This window comes from Carcharodon carcharias, chromosome 18 (genome assembly GCF_017639515.1).
Source record: "Carcharodon carcharias isolate sCarCar2 chromosome 18, sCarCar2.pri, whole genome shotgun sequence".
Lineage (NCBI taxonomy): Eukaryota > Metazoa > Chordata > Chondrichthyes > Lamniformes > Lamnidae > Carcharodon > Carcharodon carcharias.
In genome coordinates, this window is record NC_054484.1 from 13,161,959 (window position 1) to 13,188,462 (window position 26,504).

General features: G+C 45.6%; 1 protein-coding gene across 6 annotated transcripts in view; it reads right to left on the reverse strand.

Moving 5' to 3' along the window:
- Window positions 1-25,349, reverse strand: part of c18h21orf91 (chromosome 18 C21orf91 homolog) — a 47,927-nt gene extending 22,578 nt beyond the window's left edge. The window contains exons 1-3 of one of the 6 annotated variants that reach the window (XM_041211783.1): window positions 25,151-25,348; window positions 17,314-17,438; window positions 5,511-5,641 (exon numbers count right to left, since the gene is read on the reverse strand). In XM_041211783.1, the coding sequence (XP_041067717.1) occupies window positions 5,511-5,634 (124 nt within the window). In that variant the 5' untranslated portion in view covers window positions 5,635-5,641; window positions 17,314-17,438; window positions 25,151-25,348. Of the gene's footprint in view, window positions 1-5,510; window positions 5,642-8,606; window positions 8,661-17,313; window positions 17,439-21,861; window positions 21,881-22,393; window positions 22,437-25,150 lie in introns of those variants that run through there. The other 5 variants (XM_041211784.1, XM_041211786.1, XM_041211785.1 and 2 more) reach the window with 5 other exon arrangements.
- Window positions 25,350-26,504: the final 1,155 nt, after the last annotated feature.

Sequence of the window (26,504 nt, forward strand, 5' to 3'; positions counted from 1 at the left end):
GCTTACTGCCAAACAAGCAAAAAATAAATCAGCCAACCACAGAAAACTAGGAGACGCTAGAGAGTCCATTGTTGAGAAATCTAAATGCAAATGCATGCACAATATCCATTTAGAAACATCACTTACTGGAACAAAAATTGCCAGGTTCAGCCAACAGCCAATGTTAAACATGCACGACTAGTCACAATGTGTCGTATAAACAGCATACCAACAATGTAATGTAGCATGTAGCACACTAAAGACCAGTTGAAAGATATTCAACGTCAGACCCTTAATCAGTTTCATTGCCTTCTTACATTACTGTTTATAACTCTCTACCAATTCTTGAAAGAAGGTCATTATACTAGTTAATCGGTATGTGGCGAAGACAGACAGTGGCATAGCTGTAATGTAACTAGACTAGTAATCCAGAGGCCCAGGCTAATGTTCTGGGGTCGTGTGTTCAAATCTCACCACCTCAACTAGTGGAATTTAAGATTCAGATAATAAAATCTGGAATTGAAAGCTAGCGGCACTCATGGTGACACTGACTACCGACTGCCATAAAAGCCCATCTGATCCAGTAATGTTCTTTGGGAAAGGAAATCTGCCGTCCTTACCTGGTCTGGCCACAGAGTTATGGTTGACCCTTAATCAGCCTCTGAAATGACCTAACAAGCCACTCAGCTCAAGGGTTATTAGGTATGGACAACAAATGCTGGCCTTGCCAGCAATGCCCACATCCCATGAAAGAATAAAAAGTAATGTTGGCTGGTCTTATAGGTACCAACTCTGTATCACCTTCAAGTTGGATTGGTTCTTGTCTGGGGCAAAAGATTGCACTATGTAAAGGTAAGCGTCACAAGTGACACTTGGTCTATGTGATGTCCTGGACTCATTTTGGTCTCATGGGGGGCGGGTAGAGAGGAATTTTTACTAGTGCATTTTGCTGGAGCTTTTGTCTCCCGCAGATAACATGGCTGTAGAAGGACAGGGGAAGGGAGTGTTCAGCTACAATAAACCAGCTACGATTGTCAGACAGGCTCATTGTACCAGCTAGTCCATTATTAAGGAAGAAATAGCAGGACATTTAGAAAAGTTAACACAATCTAACAGAGTCAACGTGGTTTTGTGAAAGGGAAATCATGTTTGACGAATTTGCTAGAGTTCTTTGAGGATATAACAAGCAGAATTGATAAAGGGGAACCAGTAGATGTGCTGTATTTTGATCTCCAAAGGCATTCGATAAGGTGCCACACAAAAGGTTATTGCACAAGATAGGAGCTCACGGTATTGGAGGTAATGTATTAGCATGGATTGAAGATTGGTAACACAGAAGACAGAGAATCCGGATTAATGGTTCTTTTTCAGGTTGGAAATACGCATCTAGTGGAGTGCCACAAGGATCAGTCCTAGGGCCTCAATTATTTACTACCTATATTGTAATGTATCCAAATGTGCTGATGATACAAAAATAGGTGGGAAGGCATGTTTTGATGAGGGCATAAGGAATCTGCAAAGGGATATAGGTAGGTTGAGTGAGTGGGCAAAAACTTGGCAGATGGCGTTTAATATAGGAAAGTCTGAGGTGAGCTATGAGTGTTGGGCAGGCTCATTGCACCAGTTAGTCCATTATTAAGGAAGAAATAGCGGGACATTTAGAAAAGCTTAACACAATCTAACAGAGTCAACGCGGTTTTGGTAAAGAAGGGTCAAAAGGCAGACTATTATTCAAAGAGAGAGGTACTTCAAAAAAGTGCAGCACAGATGGATCTGGGTGCTCGAGTGCGCAAAACACAAAAAGTTAGCATGCAGGTACAGCAAGTAAGAAGGCAATTGGAATGTTGGCCTTTTTTGCTAGGGGATTGAAGTTTAAAAATAGGGAAGTCTTGTTACAACTGTACACGGTGTTAGTGAGGCTGTACCTGGAGTACTGTGCACAGTTTTGGTCCCCGTATTAAAGAAAGGCATTAGAGGCAGTTCAAAAGACATTCACTAGGTTGATTCCTGGGATGAAGGGGTTGACATATCAAGAATGGCTAAACAGGTTAGGCCTTTATTCATTAGAGTTTAGAACAATGAGGGGTGATCTTATTGAAATGTACAAGATTCTGAGGGGGCTTGACAGGGTAGATGTTGAGAAGATGTTTCCATTAGTGGAGGATTCACGACTTAGGGGACAGAGTTACAGAATAAGGGGACAGTCATTTAAAACTGAGGTGCGAAGGAATTTCTTCTCTCAGAGGGTAGTGAGTGTCTGGAATTCTCTACCCCAGAGAGTTGTGGAGGCTAGATCACTGAAAATATTTAAAGAGGAGGTAGATAGATTTTTGAAATATCGGGGAGTTGAGGGCTATGAGGTGTTGGCACGAAAGAGGAGCTGAGGCCTGGGGCAGATCAGCCACGATCTTACTGAATGGTGGGGCAGGCTTGAGGGGCTGAATGGCCTACTCCTGCTCCTATTTCTTATGTTCTTATATCCTTTCCTACTTGTCAGTATTTGTCTGATATTTGATAAATTTTGAGTGTTCTTGATATTGGTACAGAGTCGTTCAGGCAGCAAGTGTAGTTTAGCAACGGATGGGGGAAAGCAAATAAATTGACCTCCGAAGACTGATTTCTGGTTGCCTTACTTTTTGGAAAGATATTTCAGGACTGAAAAGTGCAATTTCACCATCAACATGTCCAGCTTCATTAAATTTGAAAATTCACCTCTGGACTCCCAAAGCTTGTCCACCATCTACAAGGCACAAGTCAGGAGTGTGATAGAATACTCCCCACTGGCCTGGATGAGTGCAGCTCCCACAACATTCAAGAGATTCGACACCATCCAGAACAAAGCAGTCCCATTTGATTGGCACCCCATCCACAAACATTCACTCTGTCCACCACCGATACACAGCAGCAGTGTGTACCAACTACAAGATTCTTTGCAGGAAATCACCAAGGCTCAACAGCACCTTCCAAACCGATGAAAGCTACCATCTAGAAGGACAAGGACAGCAGACACATGGGGCCACCACCACCTGGAAGTTCCCCCCCAAGTCACTCACCATCCTGATTTGGAAATATATTGCCGTTCCTTCACTGTCACTGGGTCAAAATCCTGGAACTCCCTCTCTAACAGCACTGTGGGTATACCTACACCACAGGGACTGCAGCGGTTCAAGAAGGAGGCTCACCACGACCTTCTCAAGGGCAATTGGGGATGGGCAATAAATGCTGGCCTAGCCCACATCCCATAAATGAATTTTTAAAAATTTACCCACGGATGGGCTTCAGAGGAGTGTTATCAAACAACATTTGACACCAAGCACGATAAGGATACATAAACCAAAGCTTGCTCAAAGAGGTGGGTTTTAAGGAGCATCTTCAAGGAGGCCAAAGATGGAGAGGACGTGGGAGGGAACTCCTGAGCTTAGAGAGTCGAAAGCACAGTTTCCAATGATGGAGCAACGAAAATTATGGATGCACTAGAGGTCAGGATTGGAAGGGCACAGAGATCTAGGGAAGTTATGGTAAGTTACAGAGGGGCAAAGCCATGATCAGATTTGAAAAAAAGGATGCAAATTTTATATTTGAGGTGCTGATGGAACAGGAGATGCTGACATAAGTTACTAAAATCATACTGACAACACCTCATGATCATTTGCTTTGGTTACTCAGTCGCAAATCTGCTTAGCAAAAAGTGAAATATTGTACCAAAGAATATTTATAAAAACAGGAAACCGCATACACCACAGTCACCGTGAAAGGGCCAGCTCCCTCTATACAACAGAAGGTCACGGTGACTGACTGTTTACAAAGCTTAACCTTGTACAAAACATGAGTGACAATTTAAAAATAGAGGTACTTTAGAAGATTAAAAATCCCAGGAATTGAAAACAGGAAAATCCAATTTCTCCGATGACCTCGTATACACCAAACAAATTGTGGGCTGTTTTTGCAGCCAATTTGCATTCTTCAATACCTGACAGGTGGTGACTGGTACAGCAGGTACGATTTCACACTGCCTGAAGGCCTTTGTACAAGGCTCCGCTGCAACTTGTCTTGAAAGTACCAGCAGGTTCACTCTGCCATAGGAATCGCTTAGAAACAGGAACAGAGTACTGCAGCACAGTGGTTATTTTACTGGACTGGTGATCCAGAGACCTGGAACACTCACCTGGAGACATGAATTCTAAGCCCACCAGAGCAGCTGGGGAATTTAAATTCAGCTAATTAGATAAGTCTGGAATAAGGAAAGCTAGTCTCAGTAATGGTGGCTTTGAAACTGCTGGCTTGTCATAAAAACCCATCCGCGTCACTAATGACCTTTTAACAGAAGGAAACCTGCCATCTGTAAGTGACCCCCGATCCACATCAATCTGGCTGATGTTTAATTTCCCTCTGAAATAGCCCAGCAGGCCATTTAGGCGCAACACAACCACTACAATGGACCATAAGATCGCCACAACGTTCAAGGGCCGTGATGGCCAATAAATGTCGGCATGCACATGTGCACCCCGCACACACACATACTGTCCATAATTTGTCCGCAGTAAGAACCTTATTTTTATTTTTCCTCCCCCAGTTTAGAGAGGTCTTGAGGTCAGTTGCAGCTTCCCAACTGACTGAGACCAACCACAACCATCTGGGTGAAGGGCTAATGCCTGGATCCTTTGTTCTGCAATGCTTCAGGGGAGATACCTTTGTCCAATATGCCTCCGAAAGAGCTCCTGACAAGAAATGTTTAAATGTCACGTCTGGGGACCAGGTTCTAGGTAAAGCACTTTCAAAAAGCTCCGAAGATGTGCACTTGTGCACTGTGCTCCACTTTGCGGTATTCAATGGGAAGATTTTGGATTGACACAAAATGGTACCAAAGCAGGAACTGATCTTAACACAGGGGCCTGGTTTAAACATTTTCAATCTTGGTCCCTTAAAGAGAGTTATCAGCCATCTCACTTTTCTTAACATTGCACAGATGGCATGGTAAATCTTTAACATTTTTGTCGAACAATGCCTTGTTTGAGTGACTTGCCATGAGAATAACGCAGCACAGTGTCCTTCCCTCTGTCAGTGAATTTTTAAAAGGAATTTAGCCACCTTTTCATCCCCCGAATCCCTGCACCTGGAGCTGAAGTCTAAGGACATGGGGCAATTTGGGGCTGGCACTCTGCAACTTCTCCAATTGCTGTTGGAGGGCCTGCATGTGCCTGTGCCCATGGCAATCCTGCACTATTAGGTACGGCCAGTTTACTTAAATATTTACATGTTAAATGCTTAACTTGAGTGTTCTGGGCAAGACCAGAAGTGTGGCCATAAACATAAGGTATTAACAAATAAATCCAATAGAGAAATTGGGAGAAATTTATAATCTAATTGAATGGTGGAACAGGTCTGTGGGACAGCCTCCTTCTGTCCCTGTGCTATTCCTTTCATCAGATGCTGATTGACCGGGACTTCATTCCGGGCTCTTGTTTTATTTGCCAAGTCTAGAGTATAGATAAATAGGTTCCCTCTCATCACACCCCAGGTATTACCCCTACCTTCGATGCTGAGCTCAAAGCAGACGTGGCAAAACGAAAGCATCTCCTTCGCAGTCTCAAGCTTACAGACGCCGCAGATATTGTCATCATTTAGGTCAATGTTAACAAACTGCTCCTCGTTCATAGCGAGTCTGAAAACAGCAAACAAAGCGACATGATGCATCAAGCAGAATAATCGCCCAAAGGCAACTTCAACTGCAACTGCGGATTAGATCACACAGCTGAAAACATGGCTTATTTTAGCAGTCATATTAAAATATATCCCCAGGAAGTGTTTCACAAGAATGTCAAGGGTTAACTCAATGTCACCTGTTGAATAAACAGTAACGTTATGGTCCGTGCTGCGGGCTTGGTGCGGAATGGTGCTATCTTAAGGCATGCGCCACAAAAAACAAAAACAAAATTGCGTTTATCAAGTGCACTCACCACCTCAAGATATCCCTAACCATTTCATAGCCATGAAGTACTTTTGGAGTAGTCGTTTGGAGTACAGAACTTAAGTATTGCTGAAAAAAAAGGGACATGTCGAAGCTTTTCCACTCATTAGGGCCCTCACGAGAGTATCAATATAAGGGGAAGACAACAATTTATACTGTATGTGAAGAGAGTGCTGATTGGTTGACAAGTGACATTGTCATGGAGAATGCAACACTGATGGTACTTGGCAATTAATTGTCAGTCACCATCAGTAGTACATTCTCCATGACAATGCCACATGTCAACCAATCACACCCTCTTCATAATGCAATATAAATTGTTGGTTTTCCCCTTATACTGGTATTCTTGCGAGTGCCCCGATGACTGCAAGACGAAATCTTATATTTCACCTCTTTTCTATTTTTACTTAGTTCTGTGGAAGAGTCATTCAGACTCGAAACGTTAACTGTGTCCCTCTCCACCGATGCTGCCAGACCTGCTGAGTTTTTCCAGGTCTTTTTGTTTTTGTTTTGGATTTCCAGCATCCGCAGTTTTTTTTTCTTTTATCTTAGTGAAAACTTAAGCATGTCTCTTTTTTCAGCAATGCTTTTGGAGTAGTCAATGTTAAAATGGAGGAAATGTGCCGACCAATTCCACACAGCAAGGTCCCTAAACAGCGACGGGGGAAGGCAAGGCCTCAGTTTAATGTCTTATCTGAAGGATGGCACCTTTGAAGGTGTGGGACTCCCAAGATCAGGTTAGATTCCAGGTTTCTGCAGAGTGAACTAAGCTTAGTTCCAGCATTTGAAGTTAGTGTCAGTGCCCCTTGGGTTCTGAAGAGGAGGAGGAGGATGAGCATTAAAAAAAAAGCAAAGCCAAGGCTTGTGCTCAGGATCACTAACCATCAACTCTCCCCCACTGCTCCTTAATAGAACACTGGGGAACAGGAAGCGGTTCACCATAATAAGCTACCACCTCAATGTAAGGCAACCTGCCAACAACACTTGCATTGACAGGTGAAGAATTTTCATGCTGTAAAGCTTCTGACAGATTGATGGAAATATATGCCTTTATAAATCAAAGCTTCAGTCACCAAAAGGCAGGAGTTCTTTTTTGAGAAGAAAAGACTGAATAGTAACCCAATAGAGTATATTTTAAATTATGCAAGAGTTTGCTAGGTAGCTGCAGGGAAAACACTTCCACTTATTGGGGGTGTGTTAACCTAAGGGCAATTTCAATGTAAAATAGTCACCAACCAATCCACATTGGGAATCCTGGAGAAGCTTCTTCACCAGTTGAGGTAAACAACTGAGATGCATTTTGGGGGAAGTTTTGATAAGCACAAGGGAGAAAGGAATAGAAGAATATTTTGATTGGGCAAGAGGGTGAGATGGGCATGAAGGGACTCATGTGGACCATAAGTTCCAGTACAGACTAGTTTGGTCAAATGGTCTTTCTGTGTTATAGACTCAACATAGCAAGATAGAACAAGCAGGGGTTTGGGGAGGAGGGTGGAGAAAAAGAAAGCAAGAGGTGCGAGTGCGCACTGGGGGATGAGGGGGGGGGGGAAGGCTAGCCGAACAGATAACCATTCACATGAGCTATTTTAGCTTGAAATTTCAATGCAGATAAAAGTAAGAGTCAGAGGTGGTGATGAAACAAGATCCTCTTGACACCATTATACACAAGCCCATTGTACCTTAACCTCCTTTGAGCAACCCTGCTCTAGCTGGTATTAGTCTGGGATTCATTTAAAAACGTCAAATAGACATTAGTTTAGAGATTTTGGGAGTTTGACAAACTGCCTAAACCATCAACGTCTGCTTGGAACAAGAGCACCAATTTTTTTAACTTCGGCATTAATGGGTTCACTATAGTTCATGGTGACTAAATGTTAAAATCCTGTCAATGGGAAGGGAGTTTAAAAATTTTAAACAGCCACTTGGAGATCACATTATTCATTCCGTGATGAGGATTAAATCATAGCTTAGGTTCAAGACTGTCAGCGCAGTGCCTTGTATCCCTCAGCTTGTCCAACAGTGCTTCACCTCCAGTGAATTAGGTATTGAAGTACAGTCACTGCCACATGGGTACCAGCAGTAAATAACATGAACAAACTCCCACATCCACAAATGAGGGAACAGCCAATTCATCTGATTTTTGGTGATGTTGGTTAAGTAAGAATTGCTGGTCATGCTTTCTTTTGAATAGCGTCAGGGGAAACTTCTACTTCCTCCTCCTCAGGCCGACAGGACCCCCTCCCCCCCGCCTCCCCCCACACCTCAGTTTGATATCTCATCCAAAGGCCTCCACCAACATAAACTCCCTCAGGACTTCAGTGAAATGCCAGCCAAGGTTACGTAGATGTGTCTGCAGGAGTCCCAACTCTATGCTTGGAAAAAGTCTGTAATTTTGTATCAAGTTACACACCATCTCACGAAAAACAGGTTGTAATGATGGTGAAGTTAAAGTAGAATTTGTATTTATATAGCGCCTTCCATAATCTCAGGGCATCCCAAAGAGCTGCCCAATTAATCAAATACTTTTGACAGTAAAGTCACTGTTGTAACATAGGAAACATGGCAGCCAATTTGCACACAGCAAGCTCCTACAAACAGCAACATGTTAATGACAAGAACATCTGTTTTTAGCAATGTTGAACGAGGGACAAATACTTACCCAGGGAATTGGGAAGAACTCCCCTGCTCTTGTTCAAAAGATAATGCCGGGGGATCTTCTACATCCACCTAAGAGGACAGGCGGAGGCCTTTGTTTAATATCACATCTGAAAGATGCGTTACGTGGATGCAGAGGTGATACTCTTATGTTGGGGCTAACAGGAGTGGGGCAAACACAAGACCTGTGTCCTGGGAGTCAATAAAAATTGGCACAAAGGATAGTCAGAAGAGCAGGCTGCAGTTTTGTCACTGGGCCTATTGGTAACACATTGCAGAGAACAAACAAGGAACACCCAGTTAAGCCAGTCGACTGCAGTGTTTCTCACGTAATCCTCTTAATTCATCATAAATGATTCTCTCCGTTGCCACCCACCAGTCGACAGACTTGCAAACACCAAATACTCCACCCTGGCGTTACAGGACTCCGATTGATCCCTGCAGACGCAGCCCAATTTGGAAGAAGGAAATCTAAAGGGTCATTTATACAGTTCAAGCAGGAACTGGGCAAAAATTTCACACGCTTATTATGCTTCATTGTAATCCTCAGTTTCAATGCCGTGAAGGATATGACTCATTGCCGCTGGCCAGAGTACCCATGCTGTTCATAGCCCAGGGGCCAGCAACCTCCTGTCACCTGAAGAGGCCTTTTGAAACAATTTGCTGAAATAAAGGATCAACAGGAACCACAAGATGAAAATTCAGCACTTCTAAACCAAATACTTGGCCCAATTTTGATTTTTGCATTATTTGACTTTTAAACTTCAATGACAAAATTATAATTTATCTTTAAAGCAAACTATAACTTAGAAATGGGTACAATTAAGACAACTTTTATGGCTATTGATTCTTGCAAAAAAAAGGTTCCAATAGCACATTCAGAATAATTTATCACCTTGGCTATATTAGAACTGGCCACAATCATAAAATCTTGTTCTTTGAACCAAAGCCATTACCTATAACCACAATGTAGCGTCCACTGTAGCAATACCAGTCAAGCAGGAATGATGTTTTTTCTTTAAAATAATCATTTGAAGCTGCGCGGCAAAACTCATCAGCTTTTGGCCCCCACAATAAAAATACAGCTCTTGTCTCGGCAATTTATTTTTCGAGGCTTTTCCCACATTACTGCGATTCACTGGAAAAGGGTGGGTCCACAAATGAGATGCTAAAGAGCCAGATGTGGCTCCAGAACTGTCAGAGTGCATCATCACATTCGTGCTGTGCACAAATTCAACAACTGTATAGCTGTGCTTCAAGCTGCCCAGAGCTCGCAGCGTCGCCACTCTTACTCTCAGGAAACTCCAGGTACAACACCTACTAAGACTGAAAATTAAAGGACATTCCAGTGTAGCACGAGATTGAGCCGCACCATAGAATCCTACAGCCCAGAAGGGCAGCATTTGGACCATTGTGTCTATTCCAGTTCTTTTAAAGAACTATCTGATTATTCCCACTACTCTCTACTCTTTTCCCGTAGCCCCGAAATTTTTACCCTTTCAAGTATGTTTGTAATTTTGTTTTGAAAATTGCTCTTAGATCTGCTTCCACCACTTTTAAGCAGTGCATTCCGGATCATAACTCTCTGCCAAAAAATACCTAATCTCTTCACATTTTCCTTTCGCAAATCTAAACCTGCATCCTCTGGTTACCAATCCTCCAGCCAGTGGAAAGTGTTTCCAACCAGCCCTTGGCTCAATCTTGGTCTGTGAAGCAGTAGATGATCTCAACAGGTCCAACAGTCAGGACAGCTACAATTGGCAATGGTAGGAATTATAAAGATTCAATGTGGGGATATCAGACAGTCCCTGCTGCTGGTTACCACAATGATCCCAGCTATAAAATGCATGTGTAGACATTTTTCATCTTTACTCTTTAATGGGATATGGGTGTCACTGGCAAGGCCAACATTGGCTGCCCATCCTTAATTGCCCTTGAACTGAATGGCTTGTTAGGCTATTTCAGAGGGCATTTAAGAGTCAACCACTTTGCTGTGGGCCAGACCAGATAAGGATACCAGGTTACTTTGCCTAAAGGACATGAGTGAACAGATGGGTTTTTAAACAACAATCAATGATGATTGTCATGGTCACATTACGAAGCCTAGCTTTATATTCCAGATTTATTAAAATTTATCAGTTTAATTAAATTGATTTGAAATTCCACCAGCTGCCATGGTGGGATCTGAACCCATGTCCCCAGAGTACCATCCTCAGCTGCTGATTATTAGTTAAGTGACATTACCATTACACCACCACCTCCTCCTGTTCAGACAAGAACAAGATCTTGATGGTTTCTAATATTCTACCACCACAAACTGAGCTTCACCCTGATGAATGGCCACTTCATTGAGTTATTGGATGACCGCCAGAACTTGGTAACTGACTGTGGGTTACGTTAACATTTACAGAAGGGGAAAAGTGAAGCAAAAAAGAAAATAGGACTTGGAACAGGATATGGCCTCATTCTGATTTTAAGATACGTCCCCTTGTTCTTCAATTCCCCCAGACAGGAAGAAACAGTTTCGCCGTTTCTACTCTACCCTATCACAAGGGCAATTATGGATGGGCAATAAAAGCTGGCCTAGCCAGCAACACCCACATCCTGTGAACAAGTGAAAAAAAAATATGCAAACCATCACAATTTAACCCTTTGAGCATTGGTATCAATCTGGAGGATCGGCTCTGCATCACACCCTCATCAAGACAAGGGACTAAACACCAGATCAGTTAAGTCCTCTAAAGGGCACAAAGAAACTTCAGCCATTGAGAAAACCCAATTTCAACTTCTAACGTTTTAGTTTCTTGCAATCAGGAAACTACTTGTAGTTATTTTCACTCTTTCCTTTCAGCCCATTAAATCTATTACAGAACCCAGCTAAGAGACTGTTCTCGTGCCCTAGACTTTTTTGATGTTGCCCAACCCAGAGCTGGGAATGCATTGGTTCAGTGAGGATCCACAACCCCCACTGCCTCCAGTTTACTGGAACTAGTGTCACCGCTTCCCTCAAGCACTTCTCTCTACTCCCAGTTAGAAGTGAGATATACCTTCAGAGCCCTTTGATGCACAGCAAATTGATTGCACAACTTGACATGTTCTGTCTCGCTGCATAGCCATGAAGCTTAGAAAGAACATTGCTCCCAAATGTTGCTGTTCCAACTTATTCATGTTCAGTTGGATGTAGCTGACTGCAGGGCCATGTTGTGTGTATTTTTTTTTAAGATCACCTTTCTCCCCCCCCATGGGAGAATAGTCACCCAATGTAAAAGAGCCAAGATGGGGATTTTTTTTCCTGGGTGTGGCAGGGGAGATCTTAATGTAACACATTGCTCGTTATACAAGCTCAGAATATGCCCATGTGCTTAAAACCAAAAACAAAGCTGCTGATCTGAAACATTTATTGGTCAAAGCACACATTCAGACTTGAAGACAGCTGTCACACTGAAATGTAGAGTAGGAAAGACAGTATTCGCTTGTCTGACGGGTTTTCGCTCATTCAAATTTGCTTTTCATTATTCTTTCACGAGATGTGGGCGTCACTGGTTAGGACAGTACTTTTATTGCCCATCCCTAATTGCCCTTGAGAAGGTGGTGGTGAGCTGCCTTCTTGAACCGCTGCAGTCCATGTGGTATAGGTACACCCACAGTGCTGTTAGGGAGGGAGTTCCAGGATTTTGATCCAGCGACAGTGAAGGAACGGCCGATATATTTCCAAGTCAGGATGGTGAGTGGGGCTTGGAGGGGAACTTCCAGGTGGTGGTGTTCCCATGTGTCAGCTGCCCTTATCCTTCTAGGTGGTAGATATCGCAAGTTTGGAAGGTACTGTCGAAGGAGCTTTGGTGAGTCGCTGCAATACATCTTGTAGATGGTACACACTGCCACCACTGTGTGTTGGTGGTGGAGGGAGTGAATGCTGGAGGTGGTGAATGGGATGCCAATCAATTGGGCTGCTTTGTCCTGGATGATGTTGAGCTTCGAGTGCTGTTGGAGCTGCACTCATCCAGGCGAGTGGAGAGTATTCCAACACACTCCTGACTTGTTCCAAGTGGATGGTGGATAGGCTTCAGGGAGTCAGGAGATAAGTTACTCGCTGCAGAATTCTCAGCCTTTGACCTGCTCTTGTATAGCCACGGTATTTATCTGGCTGGTCCAGTTCAGTTTCTGCTCAATGGTAACCCCCCAGGATGTTGACAAGATTTGCTGCCTGCTCTCGTATTCATCATGCCGATCAATAACTTGCATTTTTATAGCACCTTTAATGTGCTGAACCATTCCAAGGTACTTCACAGAAACATTATCACACAAAATTTGACACTGATCCACAGAAATATTAGGGCAGGTGGAAAAACCTTGGTCAAAGAGATTTTAAAGCAGAGCCTTAAAGAATGAGGGAAGGGTGGAGAGGTTTATGGAGGGAATTCAGGGAGGGAGCCAGCTGAAAGCACAGATGCTGGAGTGATGAATATCAGGGATGTTCAAGAGAACATAATTGGAAGAGCACAGGGGTATCAGAGGGTTATGGAACTGGAAGGGGAAACAGAGATGGTAAAGGCCGAGGCCACGAAGGTGCTTGAGAACAAGGATTAGAATTTTAAAATTGAGGTGTTGCTGGCCTGGTTAGCCAGCAAGAAGATAGGTGAGTGGGATTTGACTGTGTCAGGATCAGCGCTCAGAGGGTGCAGGAAGGACAGGACGAGGGAGAAACGTGATCTAAAAACATACAGGACCTCAAAGTGCCATGTTGTACGTGTGTCACAACTGGTTGCTTAATACAACTATTAGAAGACACATGGGGGGTAAGTGTATTCGGAATTTCAGCTTGCTTGAAACAAATAGGAATATCCCAACAAGTTGGCACATAATCGGACTTAAGGATCCAGAAAAGGGCATAGTGGAAAAATCCCAAAAGCCATGGTCATAGCAGAAGCCGTTCTTCAAGTTGGGACGGAGGGTGAGGGAACATTAGGGGCAATCCCAAGATTGAAAGCCGAAGGGGAGGAGGGCACATACCAACCTCTTCACTCCCCCTAGATATTACACGCATCTTTCCAGGATGAAGTGCCTCCAAACATGCTTCTCCCAAGAATAAAAGGCTTGCTTGTTGAAAGAAAAACGTCTCTGTCCTCCGACTCCTCATCTGACAACACTAATAGATCCTGTGATATGGCCCAAAGGTAGCAGCCCCCTTCTTGTAACAAACCCAGCTGCTGGTTCCTTTTAAGAAGGGCTGCATGGACTATTCGAAATGGGAAGAATCACAGGTTCAACAAAATCCCCTCCTCAACCCAGCATTCAGACATCCACACTTTTCAGCAAGGCTCACACAGGAACAAGAGTAGGCCATTCAGTCCCTCATGTCCATTCGAAGCACTGAATGATATAACAAAGGAGATCATTTGGCGCTGAGTTCCTATCCCAGCACTTTGGCAGAGCTGTCCAATCAGTCCCACTGCTCAGCTCCTTTCCCAGAGCTCTGCAAATGTTCGCCATTCAAGCATTTGTCCAATTCCCTTCGGGAAGTTACTACTGAATCTGCTTCCCCCGCCCTTTCAGACAGTGCATACCAGATCATAAGTTGCTGCGTAAATTTATTTTCCTCGTGTTGCCTGATACTTTTGCTAATCACCTTAAATCTGTGTCCTCTGGTTAACGAGCATCCTTCCACCATTACTTAAATCTTTCAAAGCAGTTAATGATTTTGAACACTTCTATTAAATCTCTTAACTTTCTCCGCTTTAAGGAGAACAAATCTTGCCTTCTCATCTAAGGGAGGCCCCTCACCCTTGGTCCAATTATAGTTAACAACTTCTGCACCTAAAGACGCGACACACACAACTGAACACAATATTCCAGTTGAGACCTAACCAGTGAGTTCTAAAGGTTTTGAATTACTTTTGCATAATCTACTCTGCCAATCAATTAGATCATGACAAACCTGTATCTTAACACCATTTACCTACTTTGGCTCGCTAACCTTTAATATCGTTACCTAACAAAACTCTGTCAATCTAAGTTTTGAAATTGTCAGTTGGCCCCCCCAGGTTCAACAGTTTTTGGGAGAAAAGAGTGTTCCAGGTTTCTACTAACCTTTGTGTGAACAAGTGCTTCCTGATAACACCCTTGAGTTGCCCGGCTAGAATTATAAGCTACGCTTATGGAACAGTAATAGAGCGGAACAGTAATAGAGAAACAGAATGCTGGACTATTTATCCCCTTTCTGAAACTTGGGCAGGATGAGCTGCTGTACATATCTGGAAAAACCCATCTGACGCCAACTGTCTCAGTACAGAGCAAAAGTTTGATACTTTCATTTCCCCTTTCAAAATAAAGTCAAGCAAACCAAATCGAAGAGTTATGCACAAAACAGCCAGCCCTGCTTTCAGACAAGCCCAGGACATGCTACCAGATATACTGCTCAGCCACGTATTGTTTTGATTCTCTCGATTGAGCTGCTCGCACAGTGTTTCTTTGTATTGGACTGAGGAACTCACAATGGCATCTCCCAACCTACTCGAGTTCTACAATATGCCTACAACACACCTCGCTGAGACCCCGTGGCTCCAGCCTACAAAGTTGACGAGAAACCACAAGACAAGTGTATGACCGATACAGTGAAAGAACTGAACCCACACGAAAAAGGCAGTTAGATCACATGTGGTTTCAAACATTTGCTCCAACATTGGAAAGACCAAAACCGACGTTTTTGGAAAGCACCACAAACTCTGATACCTCCCCATTGTCCCCACCCACCTCCCTGGCCACTGTAAGATTTGCATTTCCAAAGCACCTCTCGCAACCTCAGGACCTCTGAACCACTTTACACTCCCTGTGAGGTACCTTGAGTCATTTTGCTACATTAAAGGCGTTATACAAATGCAAATTGGTGTTAGGCTACTTGATATCGACTGACCCACACGTGCTGGGTACAGCCACAGCGCAGAGGTAAAACATTCAACAGAAACACCCTGAGCCTGAACCCGAGCTGACTTCATCCACTTGGTCCAACAATAAACCTTTACTTCAAAACCAGAAACTTTGTGACATCGTGAAACACAAAATGCTGGAAATACACAACCGGTCCATCAGCATCTGGAAGCTTTAAATACTTTAACCAAATAATCCCTCAGCCTTATCTTGAAGGGCAAACAGAGAGAGTCCCAGAGTGACTGACTGCTCCCTGTAACTCCTAACCCTCAGATCTGCAATTGATCATGTCGCCACTCTCCCCGTGCTCCAGGATAATTTCACATCCTTTAACAGCAAAAGGGAGACATCAACACTGCAATCCAGACATCTCTCCAGATATAAATTTTTAGATTTGTTTGTCCTGACTTGTAAATAATATCCCTAGCTACAAGCCAAGTATGCGAAGGCAAAGTACCTCATCTCTATTGTCATGGCAGCCAAGATCAGAAATTCAGCTTGGGGTCCTTCCAGTTTCACACCAATCCCAGACCATGAGTTTTCTATAACCTCCTCCACACACTCAAAACGCGATCTGTGTGGAGTATTGATGTCAACAGCACCAGTAGTGTAATGAATTCCATCTCCCCCACCCACAATGGACCACTTCCTCCACCTGTAATATTCTCTTCATTTCTCCTGCTCTTCAAAGCACAGCACATAAGCCACCCACCCCCTCCAACCTACCCACAATTTGAACATAATTACAATTCCACTTTGCAGTTAAAAGTTACCCAGGCATTCGCCTGCTGTGTTAAGCTCTAACCCCATCCATTAACTTCAAAGCTACACACCGAGTCCTTTATACTTGAGCTGTAAAACATCAAGTTTCTGGCAGCTGCCAGCTCCACTAAGTTTCTTCGAGTTTATTAGTGGACTGAATAGTTGCATTAACTGAAAGGTGCTTCAAAGGTCAGCCTGACGGTTTTTGGTGATTGAATAATGCACACCACAGCTTTGCTACTAACTGCATTGAAACTTGGCCACAAAATGGAAGTGCAGAGCTGTCCCCCACCCCTGTCTTCAAAGTCACACAGTTACAGAACAGAGAAAGAGACTTAAATGAGGTGTTCCAAACAATGGCGGGTTTTAATAGACCAAGAAAAAAAGAAATGGGCAAAAGGATTGGTAACTGGGGGGGGGGTAACAGATTTAAGATAATTGGTAAAAAAAAAATCTAGAGAGGGGTGGGGGAAGAAAGTGATGGGGAGTTTCTTTTTTAAAAATTAATGCTACAAGATTTGGAATTCTGTGCCTAACAGATTGGTGGAAGATGAACACCAAACTGTGTGGGGTGTGTGCACGTGTGCACATGTTGCGTGTGCATGTGCACATGTGTACACATTATCTGACATTATAGTCTGCCTGCATTTCATCTGCCACATTACCAGACCCAGAGATCCTTTGCAATACCACCACCGAATTTTCCCATGCTTCCCCTCCATCTCTGCTGTTCTGAGTAAATATTTACAACTCCTCTGGACCCATTTTTTGTTTCTTTCCTTGCCCCATTACTACCTCACACCATCATCCCCTGTTATTCCATCACCCCCTGTTATTCCATCACCCCCTGTTATTCCATCACCCCCTGTTATTCCATCACCCCAGCCTTCCACCTTATCACAGACCTTCTCCTTTATCCACATGCCCCTCTCTCCACTGCCCTCCCCCTTCCCCAAAACCATTTTTCCTCACTCTGTACTTGCTTAAAATCTAACACCTTCTCATTTGGAGGAAAGGTCACTGACCTGAAACATTAACTCTGGCTCTTCTCTCCACAGACGTTGTCTGACCTGCTGAGTATTTTCTGTTATTTCAGATTTCCAGTATTTTGCTTTTGATGAAACAGAGGGGAGGCCAACAATGACATTGCCTAATATAATCAGTGGAAAGTATGGAATACAGAAGTGATTATTTTTCTGAAATATATGGGGGGGGGGGGGGGGGGGGGGGGAAGGAAGTGGGGTGGGGGTGGAGAAGAGACAGGAATCACAGGCCCTCAGGTTTGCTGCACAGCAAGAGGGCATTCGGCCCATCACATCAGTGGTGGCATTTTGCTAAAGCATTCCAAACTAATCCAATTGATGTATTCCCTTTCAAGGCTCTGATCTTCCTCCACTCGACATATTTATCCTCTTTTCTCTTTATCCTCTTTTCTCTTAAAAGAAGCTATGCTATTTGCGTCAGTGGCAAAGTGTTTGAACTCAGTCCGAGGAATTTTCTCCTAACCTCTCGACACTAACTCCCTAACCAGAGGGAATAATTCTCCTCTATTCACTCTTTGAGGATCATGATAAAAGTCTCTATTACCTTTCTCTGCTCTAAAAGAAACAGTGTCAGTACTTCCTCTCAGCTCCTGTCATCATCCCCAGTTAATCTATCCTGGATGTTCTGTCATTTTAATGCCCCTTTTATAATGAAGCACTTATAACTATACACACACACACACGAGCAAGAGGACAACTAAGGAAAGGGTAGGGCCTATCAGAGTTGTATATGGTAACTTGTGCATTGATGCTGAAGATGTGGGCAGGGTTCTCAATGAGTACTTTGTCTCTGTCTTCACTAAGGAGAAGGATGATACAGACATTCTAGTTAAACAGGAAGAGTGTGAAATATTAGATACAATAAGCATTCTTGAAGGTGGATAAATCACCAGGGCCAGAGGGATTGTATCCCAGATTGTGAAAGGAAGCCAGGGAAGAAATAACAGATGCTCCGAGGGTCATTTTTCAATCCTCACTTGATACCGACGAGCGAATGCTGTCCCAATATTTTAAAAAGGATTAAAGGGATAGGCCAGAAAATTATAGGTCGCTCAGTCTGACTTCGGCAGTGGCCAAATTATTGGAATCAATTCTGAGAGACAGGATAAACTGTCACTTAGAAAGGCACGAATTGATCTGGGATAGTCAGCATGGTTTTGTTAGGGAAGGATTGTGTCTTATAAACTTAATAGAATTTTTTGAGGAAGTAACAAGGAGGATTGATGACAGTGGTGCAGTGGATGTTGATAACATGGATTTTAGTAAGGCATCTGACAAGGTCCCACATGGCAGACTGGTCAGAAAAGGGAGACCCATGGGATACAGAGGAAGGTGGAGAGCTGGATCCAAAATTGGCTCAGCGACAGGAAACAAAGGGTAATGGTCGATGGATGTTTTTGCGAATGGAAAACAGTTTCCAGAGGTGTTCCACAGGGCTCAGTGTTGGGGCCCTCGTTGTTTGCTGTATATATTAATGACTTGGACATAAATGTGCAAGGCACGATTGGGAAGTTTGCAGATGATGCAAAAATTTGCTGGGTAGCTGATAGTGAAGAGGATAGCTGTTATCTCCAGAATGATATCAATGGTTTGGTTGAGTGGGCGGAGAAGTGGCAAATGGAACTCAATTTGGAGCAGTGTGAGGTAATGCATTTGGGTAAAGCCAACAAAGCAAGGGAATACTCAATAAATGGGACAACATTGAGAGAAGTTGAGGAAGTGAGAGGCCTTGGAATGCAGGTCCCTGAAAGTGGCAGGCGAGATGAATAAGGTGGTAAAGCTATTATATGGAATGCTTTCCTTTAATAGATGAGATATCGAATACAAAAGCAGGCCTGTAGTGTTGGAACTGTATAAAACGCTGGTTAGGCCACAGCTGGAATTGTGCACACAGTTCTGGTCACCACATTACAGGAAAGACATAATTGCTCCAGACAGAGCACAGAGGAAATTTACAAGAATGTTGCCAGGGCTTGAAAACTGCAGCTATGAGGAAAGATTGAATCGGCTAAGGTTGCTTTCCTGAGAACAGAGGTGGCTAAGGGCCGACCTAACTGAGGTGCACAAAATTAAGAGGGGCCTAGATAGGATAGACAAGAAAGACCTGTTTCCTCTAACTGAGGGGGTCAATTTCCAGCGTGCATAGATTTATGATGATTGGTAGAAGGATTAGAGGGGACATGAGGAAAAACTTTTTCACTGCCTAAGTTGGCGATCGAGGCTGAAACACTCAACTCATTTAAAAAGGTACCTGGACCTGCACCTGAAGTGCTGTAACCTGCCAGGCTATGGTCCAGGTGCTGGAAAATGGGGTAAAAATGAGCAGCTAGTTTCTTCTTGCTTTTTCTGGCTGGCGCAGACACAATGGGCTGAATGGCCTCTTTCCCTGCTGTAACTTTTCTATGGTTCTACTATTGCTGCATCTGGCAAGATCAAAAGCTAACCGAAATTACTACTAACGTAGAGGTATTTTCCCAACGCAGTGTTGTCCAACAGGAATTACTGACTAGTCAAAAATGTGGTTGCAATGGCTTAGGTTTATCCACAGGCACTAATTTTAATAGACAATGCCTCAGATGAGGTAAATGTACTTCACATGTCTATGTTCATTTAAATATCTACCACCAGTCAGCAACCAAATAACTCTTAAGGTCAAAAATAAACACATGCAAGCGACCTTTCATCTCTCCACTTCTCCAAGGAATATACACAAAGGATAAAGCTCACATACATATGCCGTGTAGATATGGACACTGCAGTCATTTGCCTAAGAAGAGTCTGTTTGCTAAATACAAATAGTTACATCTGGACTTCCAATTAACCCAGGTGTGGTGCTGTCCCACATGCTGGACAACTATGACTAAGAACAGTCACCCTCGTCCGAAAACCAAGTCACACATAGTGCTTTATATCAGGGCCAGGAAAGTACATTTCAGTGCTAATTAGCAGGTCCCAGTATTTCAGATGTTTTGACACGGCAGCGCTGTATAAATGGAAGTTCTTTATCAGTTTTAACCCAAATCAGATATTAACAAACCACAAAAGCGTCTGCACAACCAAGGCACACCAGAAATTGCTGAAACATCTGTTTCCTTCCAAAGGAAAAATTATACCTAACAAAATTCTATTTTATTAAAGGCTGTCCTACTGGGCGATGTTAATGGATAACTGTTTGTAGCTGACATTAGTGTGATGGAAAGGTGAAACGTATTCGACTCTGGGAATGAAGTGAAGGAAACAAATTTAGCAGAATACAATTGTTGGGCCCTTTCTAAAGCCATGGACAAAGAAAGATAGAAATCTACAGACAGATAGAAATCTAACTGACAGAAACATAGAAAATGCACAACACTGAAGGAGACCATTCAGCCCGTCATGCCTGTGCTAGCTCTTTAAAAGAGCTACATAATTAGTCCCACTCCCTCCAGCTCTTTCCCCATAGCCCTGCACATTATTCCTTTTGAAATAAACTTGCTGAGCCTTTCCAGTTTTTTTTATTTGTTTCCAGATAGCCAGCAACTGCAGTATTATTTATTTGAACAGTGTTTTGTGTAATTCCAGTCACTATCATGCAGTCTTAGTCTTGTTTTGGTTAACAAATGGTGGGGGTGGGGGGGCAACAAGTTGTAACAGGTTATGGATTGAAGTGCATTTAGCAATACTACTTGACAAAAAATTATTCTTACATTTAAAAAAAAGATTTGTCTTTACACCTTTCACAACCTCAGGATAACCCAAAGCACTTGCAGCTCCTGGAATACTTTTGAAGTGAAGCCACTGTTCTTTTTTTAAAGCACAAAATATACTAAACTCAAAATTTGTAAAAAAAACACTTCAAAGAACATATCGACTTGAAAATTAGAGAAATTACAACAACTTGAACTTTTCTCCATACAGCAGTCCATGTCCAACTGCAGCAAGACCTGGACAATACCCAGGTTTGGGCTGACAAGTGGCAAGTAACATTCACCCACACAAGTGTCAGGCAATGACCATCTCCAACAAGAGAGAATCTAACCATCTCCCCTTGACGTTCAATGGCATTACCATCACTGAATCCCCACTATCAACATCCTGCGGTGGGGGGGTTACCATTGACCAGAAACTGAACTGGACTTGCCATATAAATACTATGGCTACAAGAGCAGGTCAGAGTCTAGGAATCGTGTGATGAGTAACTCACCTCTCAACTCCCTAAAGCTTGTCCATCATCTACAAGGCACATGTCAGGGGTGTAATGGAATACTCTCCACTTGCCTGGATGAGTGCAGCTCCCACAACACTCAAGAAGCTTGACACCGAGACAAAGCAGCCCACTTGATCGGCACCACATCCACAAATATTCACTCCCTCCACCACCGATGCACAGTAGCAGCAGTGTGTACCATCTACAAGGTGCGCTGCAGGAATTCACCAAGGCACCTTCGACAGCACCTTCCAAACCCATGATCACTACCAGCTAGAAGGACAAGATCAGCAGATAGATGGGAACACCACCACCTGGAAGAAGTTCCCCTCCAAGCCACTCACCATCCTGACTTGGAAATATATCACCGTTCCTTCACTTGTCGCTGGGTCAAAATCCTGGAACTCCCTTCCTAATAGCACTGCGGATGTACCTACACCACACGGACTGCAGCGGATCAAGGTGGCAGCTCATCACTACCTTCGCAAGGGTAATTAGGGATGGTCAATAGATACTGGCATAGCCAGTGACACCCACATCCCATGAATGAATGAAAAAGTTATAATAAGCCACTCTTCTAATGTGAAACAGAACAGTCAGTTTGAACACAAGATTATACAAACAGTAATGTGAACAAAATCAGATAATCTGATTATTCTTTTAAATGATCAGGGATAAATATTAGCCCAAGACATGGCAAGAACTCGTGTGCTTCTGGTTCATTAATTCTCCACACGCATATACACACACAATGTAGGACAGCAGAAAAATAGGGGCTCGAATAGTCTAAACAGGATGGAGGAGAGGGGAAACATGAAGGCGAGGCAACAATGTGCCAGAACTCGTCTACCCGGTCCGGGGGGATATGACACTCACCAGGTGCTACCCCTCAAAAGGAGGGGAGCGAGGGAAATAAACCCTAAACCAAGGACAGAGGGGAGTTGGTTGTTTAAACAAATCAGTCAGGCCCATCAATAAAGTTCCTTCGTTAAATAGACATATTAATCAGACTACAGTGGGATAGAAAGAAACAGCTGGGGGTGGTGGGCGGGGGGGGGGAGATGAGGAGGGAGACGGGGGGAGGGGGGAGACAGAGGAGGGAGACGGAGGGGGGGAGACGGAGGGGGGGAGACGGAGGGGGGGAGACGGAGGGGGGGAGACGGAGGGGGGGAGACGGAGGGGGGGAGACGGAGGGGGGGAGACGGAGGGGGGGAGACGGAGGGGGGGAGACGGAGGAGGGAGACGGAGGAGGGAGACGGAGTGGGGGAGACAGAGGAGAGACGGGGAAGTGAGATGGGGGGAGACATCGAGGGGGTGAGGTGGGGGGAGACATCGAGGGGGTGAGGTGGGGGGAGACATCGAGGGGGTGAGGTGGGGGGAGACATCGAGGGGGTGAGGTGGGGGGAGACATCGAGGGGGTGAGGTGGGGGGAGACATCGAGGGGGTGAGATGGGGGGAGACATCGAGGGGGTGAGATGGGGGGAGACATCGAGGGGGTGAGATGGGGGGAGACATCGAGGGGGTGAGATGGGGGGAGACATCGAGGGGGTGAGATGGGGGGAGACATCGAGGGGGTGAGATGGGGGGAGACATCGAGGGGGTGAGATGGGGGGAGACATCGAGGGGGTGAGATGGGGGGAGACATCGAGGGGGTGAGATGGGGGGAAGACATCGAGGGGGTGAGATGGGGGGAAGACATCGAGGGGGTGAGATGGGGGGAGACATCGAGGGGGTGAGATGGGGGGAGACATCGAGGGGGTGAGATGGGGGGAGACATCGAGGGGGTGAGATGGGGGGAGACATCGAGGGGGTGAGATGGGGGGAGACATCGAGGGGGTGAGATGGGGGGAGACATCGAGGGGGTGAGATGGGGGGAGACATCGAGGGGGTGAGATGGGGGGAGACATCGAGGGGGTGAGATGGGGGGAGACATCGAGGGGGTGAGATGGGGGGAGACATCGAGGGGGTGAGATGGGGGGAGACATCGAGGGGGTGAGATGGGGGGAGACATCGAGGGAGTGAGATGGGGGGAGACATCGAGGGGGTGAGATGGGGGGAGACATCGAGGGGGTGAGATGGGGGGAGACATCGAGGGGGTGAGATGGGGGGAGACATCGAGGGGGTGAGATGGGGGGAGACATCGAGGGGGTGAGATGGGGGGAGACATCGAGGGGGTGAGATGGGGGGAGACATCGAGGGGGTGAGATGGGGGGAGACATCGAGGGGGTGAGATGGGGGGAGACATCGAGGGGGTGAGATGGGGGGAAGACATCGAGGGGGTGAGATGGGGGGAGACATCGAGGGGGTGAGATGGGGGGAGACATCGAGGGGGTGAGATGGGGGGAGACATCGAGGGGGTGAGATGGGGGGAGACATCGAGGGGGTGAGATGGGGGGAGACATCGAGGGGGTGAGATGGGGGGAGACATCGAGGGGGTGAGATGGGGGGAGACATCGAGGGGGTGAGATGGGGGGAGACATCGAGGGGGTGAGATGGGGGGAGACATCGAGGGGGTGAGATGGGGGGAGACATCGAGGGGGTGAGATGGGGGGAGACATCGAGGGGGTGAGATGGGGGGAGACATCGAGGGGGTGAGATGGGGGGAGACATCGAGGGGGTGAGATGGGGGGAGACATCGAGGGGGTGAGATGGGGGGAGACATCGAGGGGGTGAGATGGGGGGAGACATCGAGGGGGTGAGATGGGGGGAGACATCGAGGGGGTGAGATGGGGGGAGACATCGAGGGGGTGAGATGGGGGGAGACATCGAGGGGGTGAGATGGGGGGAGACATCGAGGGGGTGAGATGGGGGGAGACATCGAGGGGGTGAGATGGGGGGAGACATCGAGGGGGTGAGATGGGGGGAGACATCGAGGGGGTGAGATGGGGGGAGACATCGAGGGGGTGAGATGGGGGGAGACATCGAGGGGGTGAGATGGGGGGAGACATCGAGGGGGTGAGATGGGGGGAGACATCGAGGGGGTGAGATGGGGGGAGACATCGAGGGGGTGAGATGGGGGGAGACATCGAGGGGGTGAGATGGGGGGAGACATCGAGGGGGTGAGATGGGGGGAGACATCGAGGGGGTGAGATGGGGGGAGACATCGAGGGGGTGAGATGGGGGGAGACATCGAGGGGGTGAGATGGGGGGAGACATCGAGGGGGTGAGATGGGGGGAGACATCGAGGGGGTGAGATGGGGGGAGACATCGAGGGGGTGAGATGGGGGGAGACATCGAGGGGGTGAGATGGGGGGAGACATCGAGGGGGTGAGATGGGGGGAGACATCGAGGGGGTGAGATGGGGGGAGACATCGAGGGGGTGAGATGGGGGGAGACATCGAGGGGGTGAGATGGGGGGAGACATCGAGGGGGTGAGATGGGGGGAGACATCGAGGGGGTGAGATGGGGGGAGACATCGAGGGGGTGAGATGGGGGGAGGCATCGAGGGGGTGAGGTGGGGGAGGGGCGAGAGACCGGGGGGAGAGACGGAGGTGGGGGGGCAGACTGGGGTGGAGTGGGGGGGGGGCGCAGACGGGGGTGGGGGGGGGGGAGCGGAGACCGGTGGGGAGGTGGGGTGAGAGTGAGAGAGAGAGAGGGCGGGAGGGAGGGGGAGAGAGAATGGTCTCTACTCACTCTGCTCTGTGGGCTGTAGCAGCGCTGTAGTGACCCAGGGTTACACTGGGTCCCTCACTCTGATACACTGGATCCTCTCTGTGTTACACTGTATCCCTCACTCTGATACACTGGTTCCTCTCTGTGTTACACTGTATCCCTCACTCTGATACACTGGACCCTCTCTGTGTTACACTGTATCCCTCACTCTGATACTCTAAAACCTCTCTGTGTTACACTGTATCCGCTCCCCTCACGGAGATACTCAGCGTTCCAGCAAAGAACCCTGGGGATCCAGCTAATAGCACACACAAAGAGGGGGAACGGGTGTCAGATAAATCCCAGTCATATCCTCCAGAAGAAAAGATCCTGCCCCACATCACATCAGATGTTACGTAATTGAATAAATATGAGTCTTTATAAATTCAATTATTTCCCAATTAGCCATTGCGCTAATAGATAAATATTACATGATGGCTTCTGGCTTCCCCCCCCCCCCCTTTTTGCATTTGGTTGGATCTACGTTTCATGTTCCATTTTAGAGAAAACTACTCTGCTCTACTTTTCGGGGGAGAATTGTAAAATATAAAATTTAAAATATTAAATGCAGGAAATGGAAAGCAGTATTTTTTATTTCAGTTTTTTTTCGTTCATCATGATACGTTTGATTTTAAGTTTCGTATGGAAATATCCGGGGTGATTTATTAAGCATGTTACCAATATTTACCCTCCTTTCTGAGTTTCAGTGGTGTGTTCCTGGGGCTGGCACCAGAAGCCCCGCCCCCTCCTCACTCTCTCCTCACTCCCCCTGCTGGGGAGTCGCTGTCAGCGCAGCTTCGGGAATTCCCTGCTGTTTTTCTTATGTAGAGTAACAAGTAACTGAAGGGCTGTATTAAAACAGAACCTGGGGCTTTCCCCATCTGTAATCGTTTTAAAAACAAACTTGATTTACGTCAATTTCCCGGAATTTCTTGGAATGGCAATCCACACCCTTCATAAATGGTGTTTAGTAACAAGGTCTGATACTCTCCAGTCTGATCCCCCATTCTATTGGATTATGGCTCATCAGTATATCAAATCCATTTATTTATTTTATTAATATCATGACCAGGCTCCGGATGTCTCCAATAGAAGAAAGCCGGAAACCATGCCATTGCAAATTAGAGACTGCTTATTGACCATTTAAACTACTTACAGAAATGGATTTTAGCACAGGGCTCCCTGAGAAACTTCTTCCCTCATTTTCTAGTTACGTGATTTAATTTCACTGATGATTTACTTATTTTTATTCATCCACGGGAAGTGGGCTTCGCTGGCTGGGTCAGCATTTATTGTCCATCCCTAGCTGCCCTTGAGAAGGTGGTGGTGAGCCTCC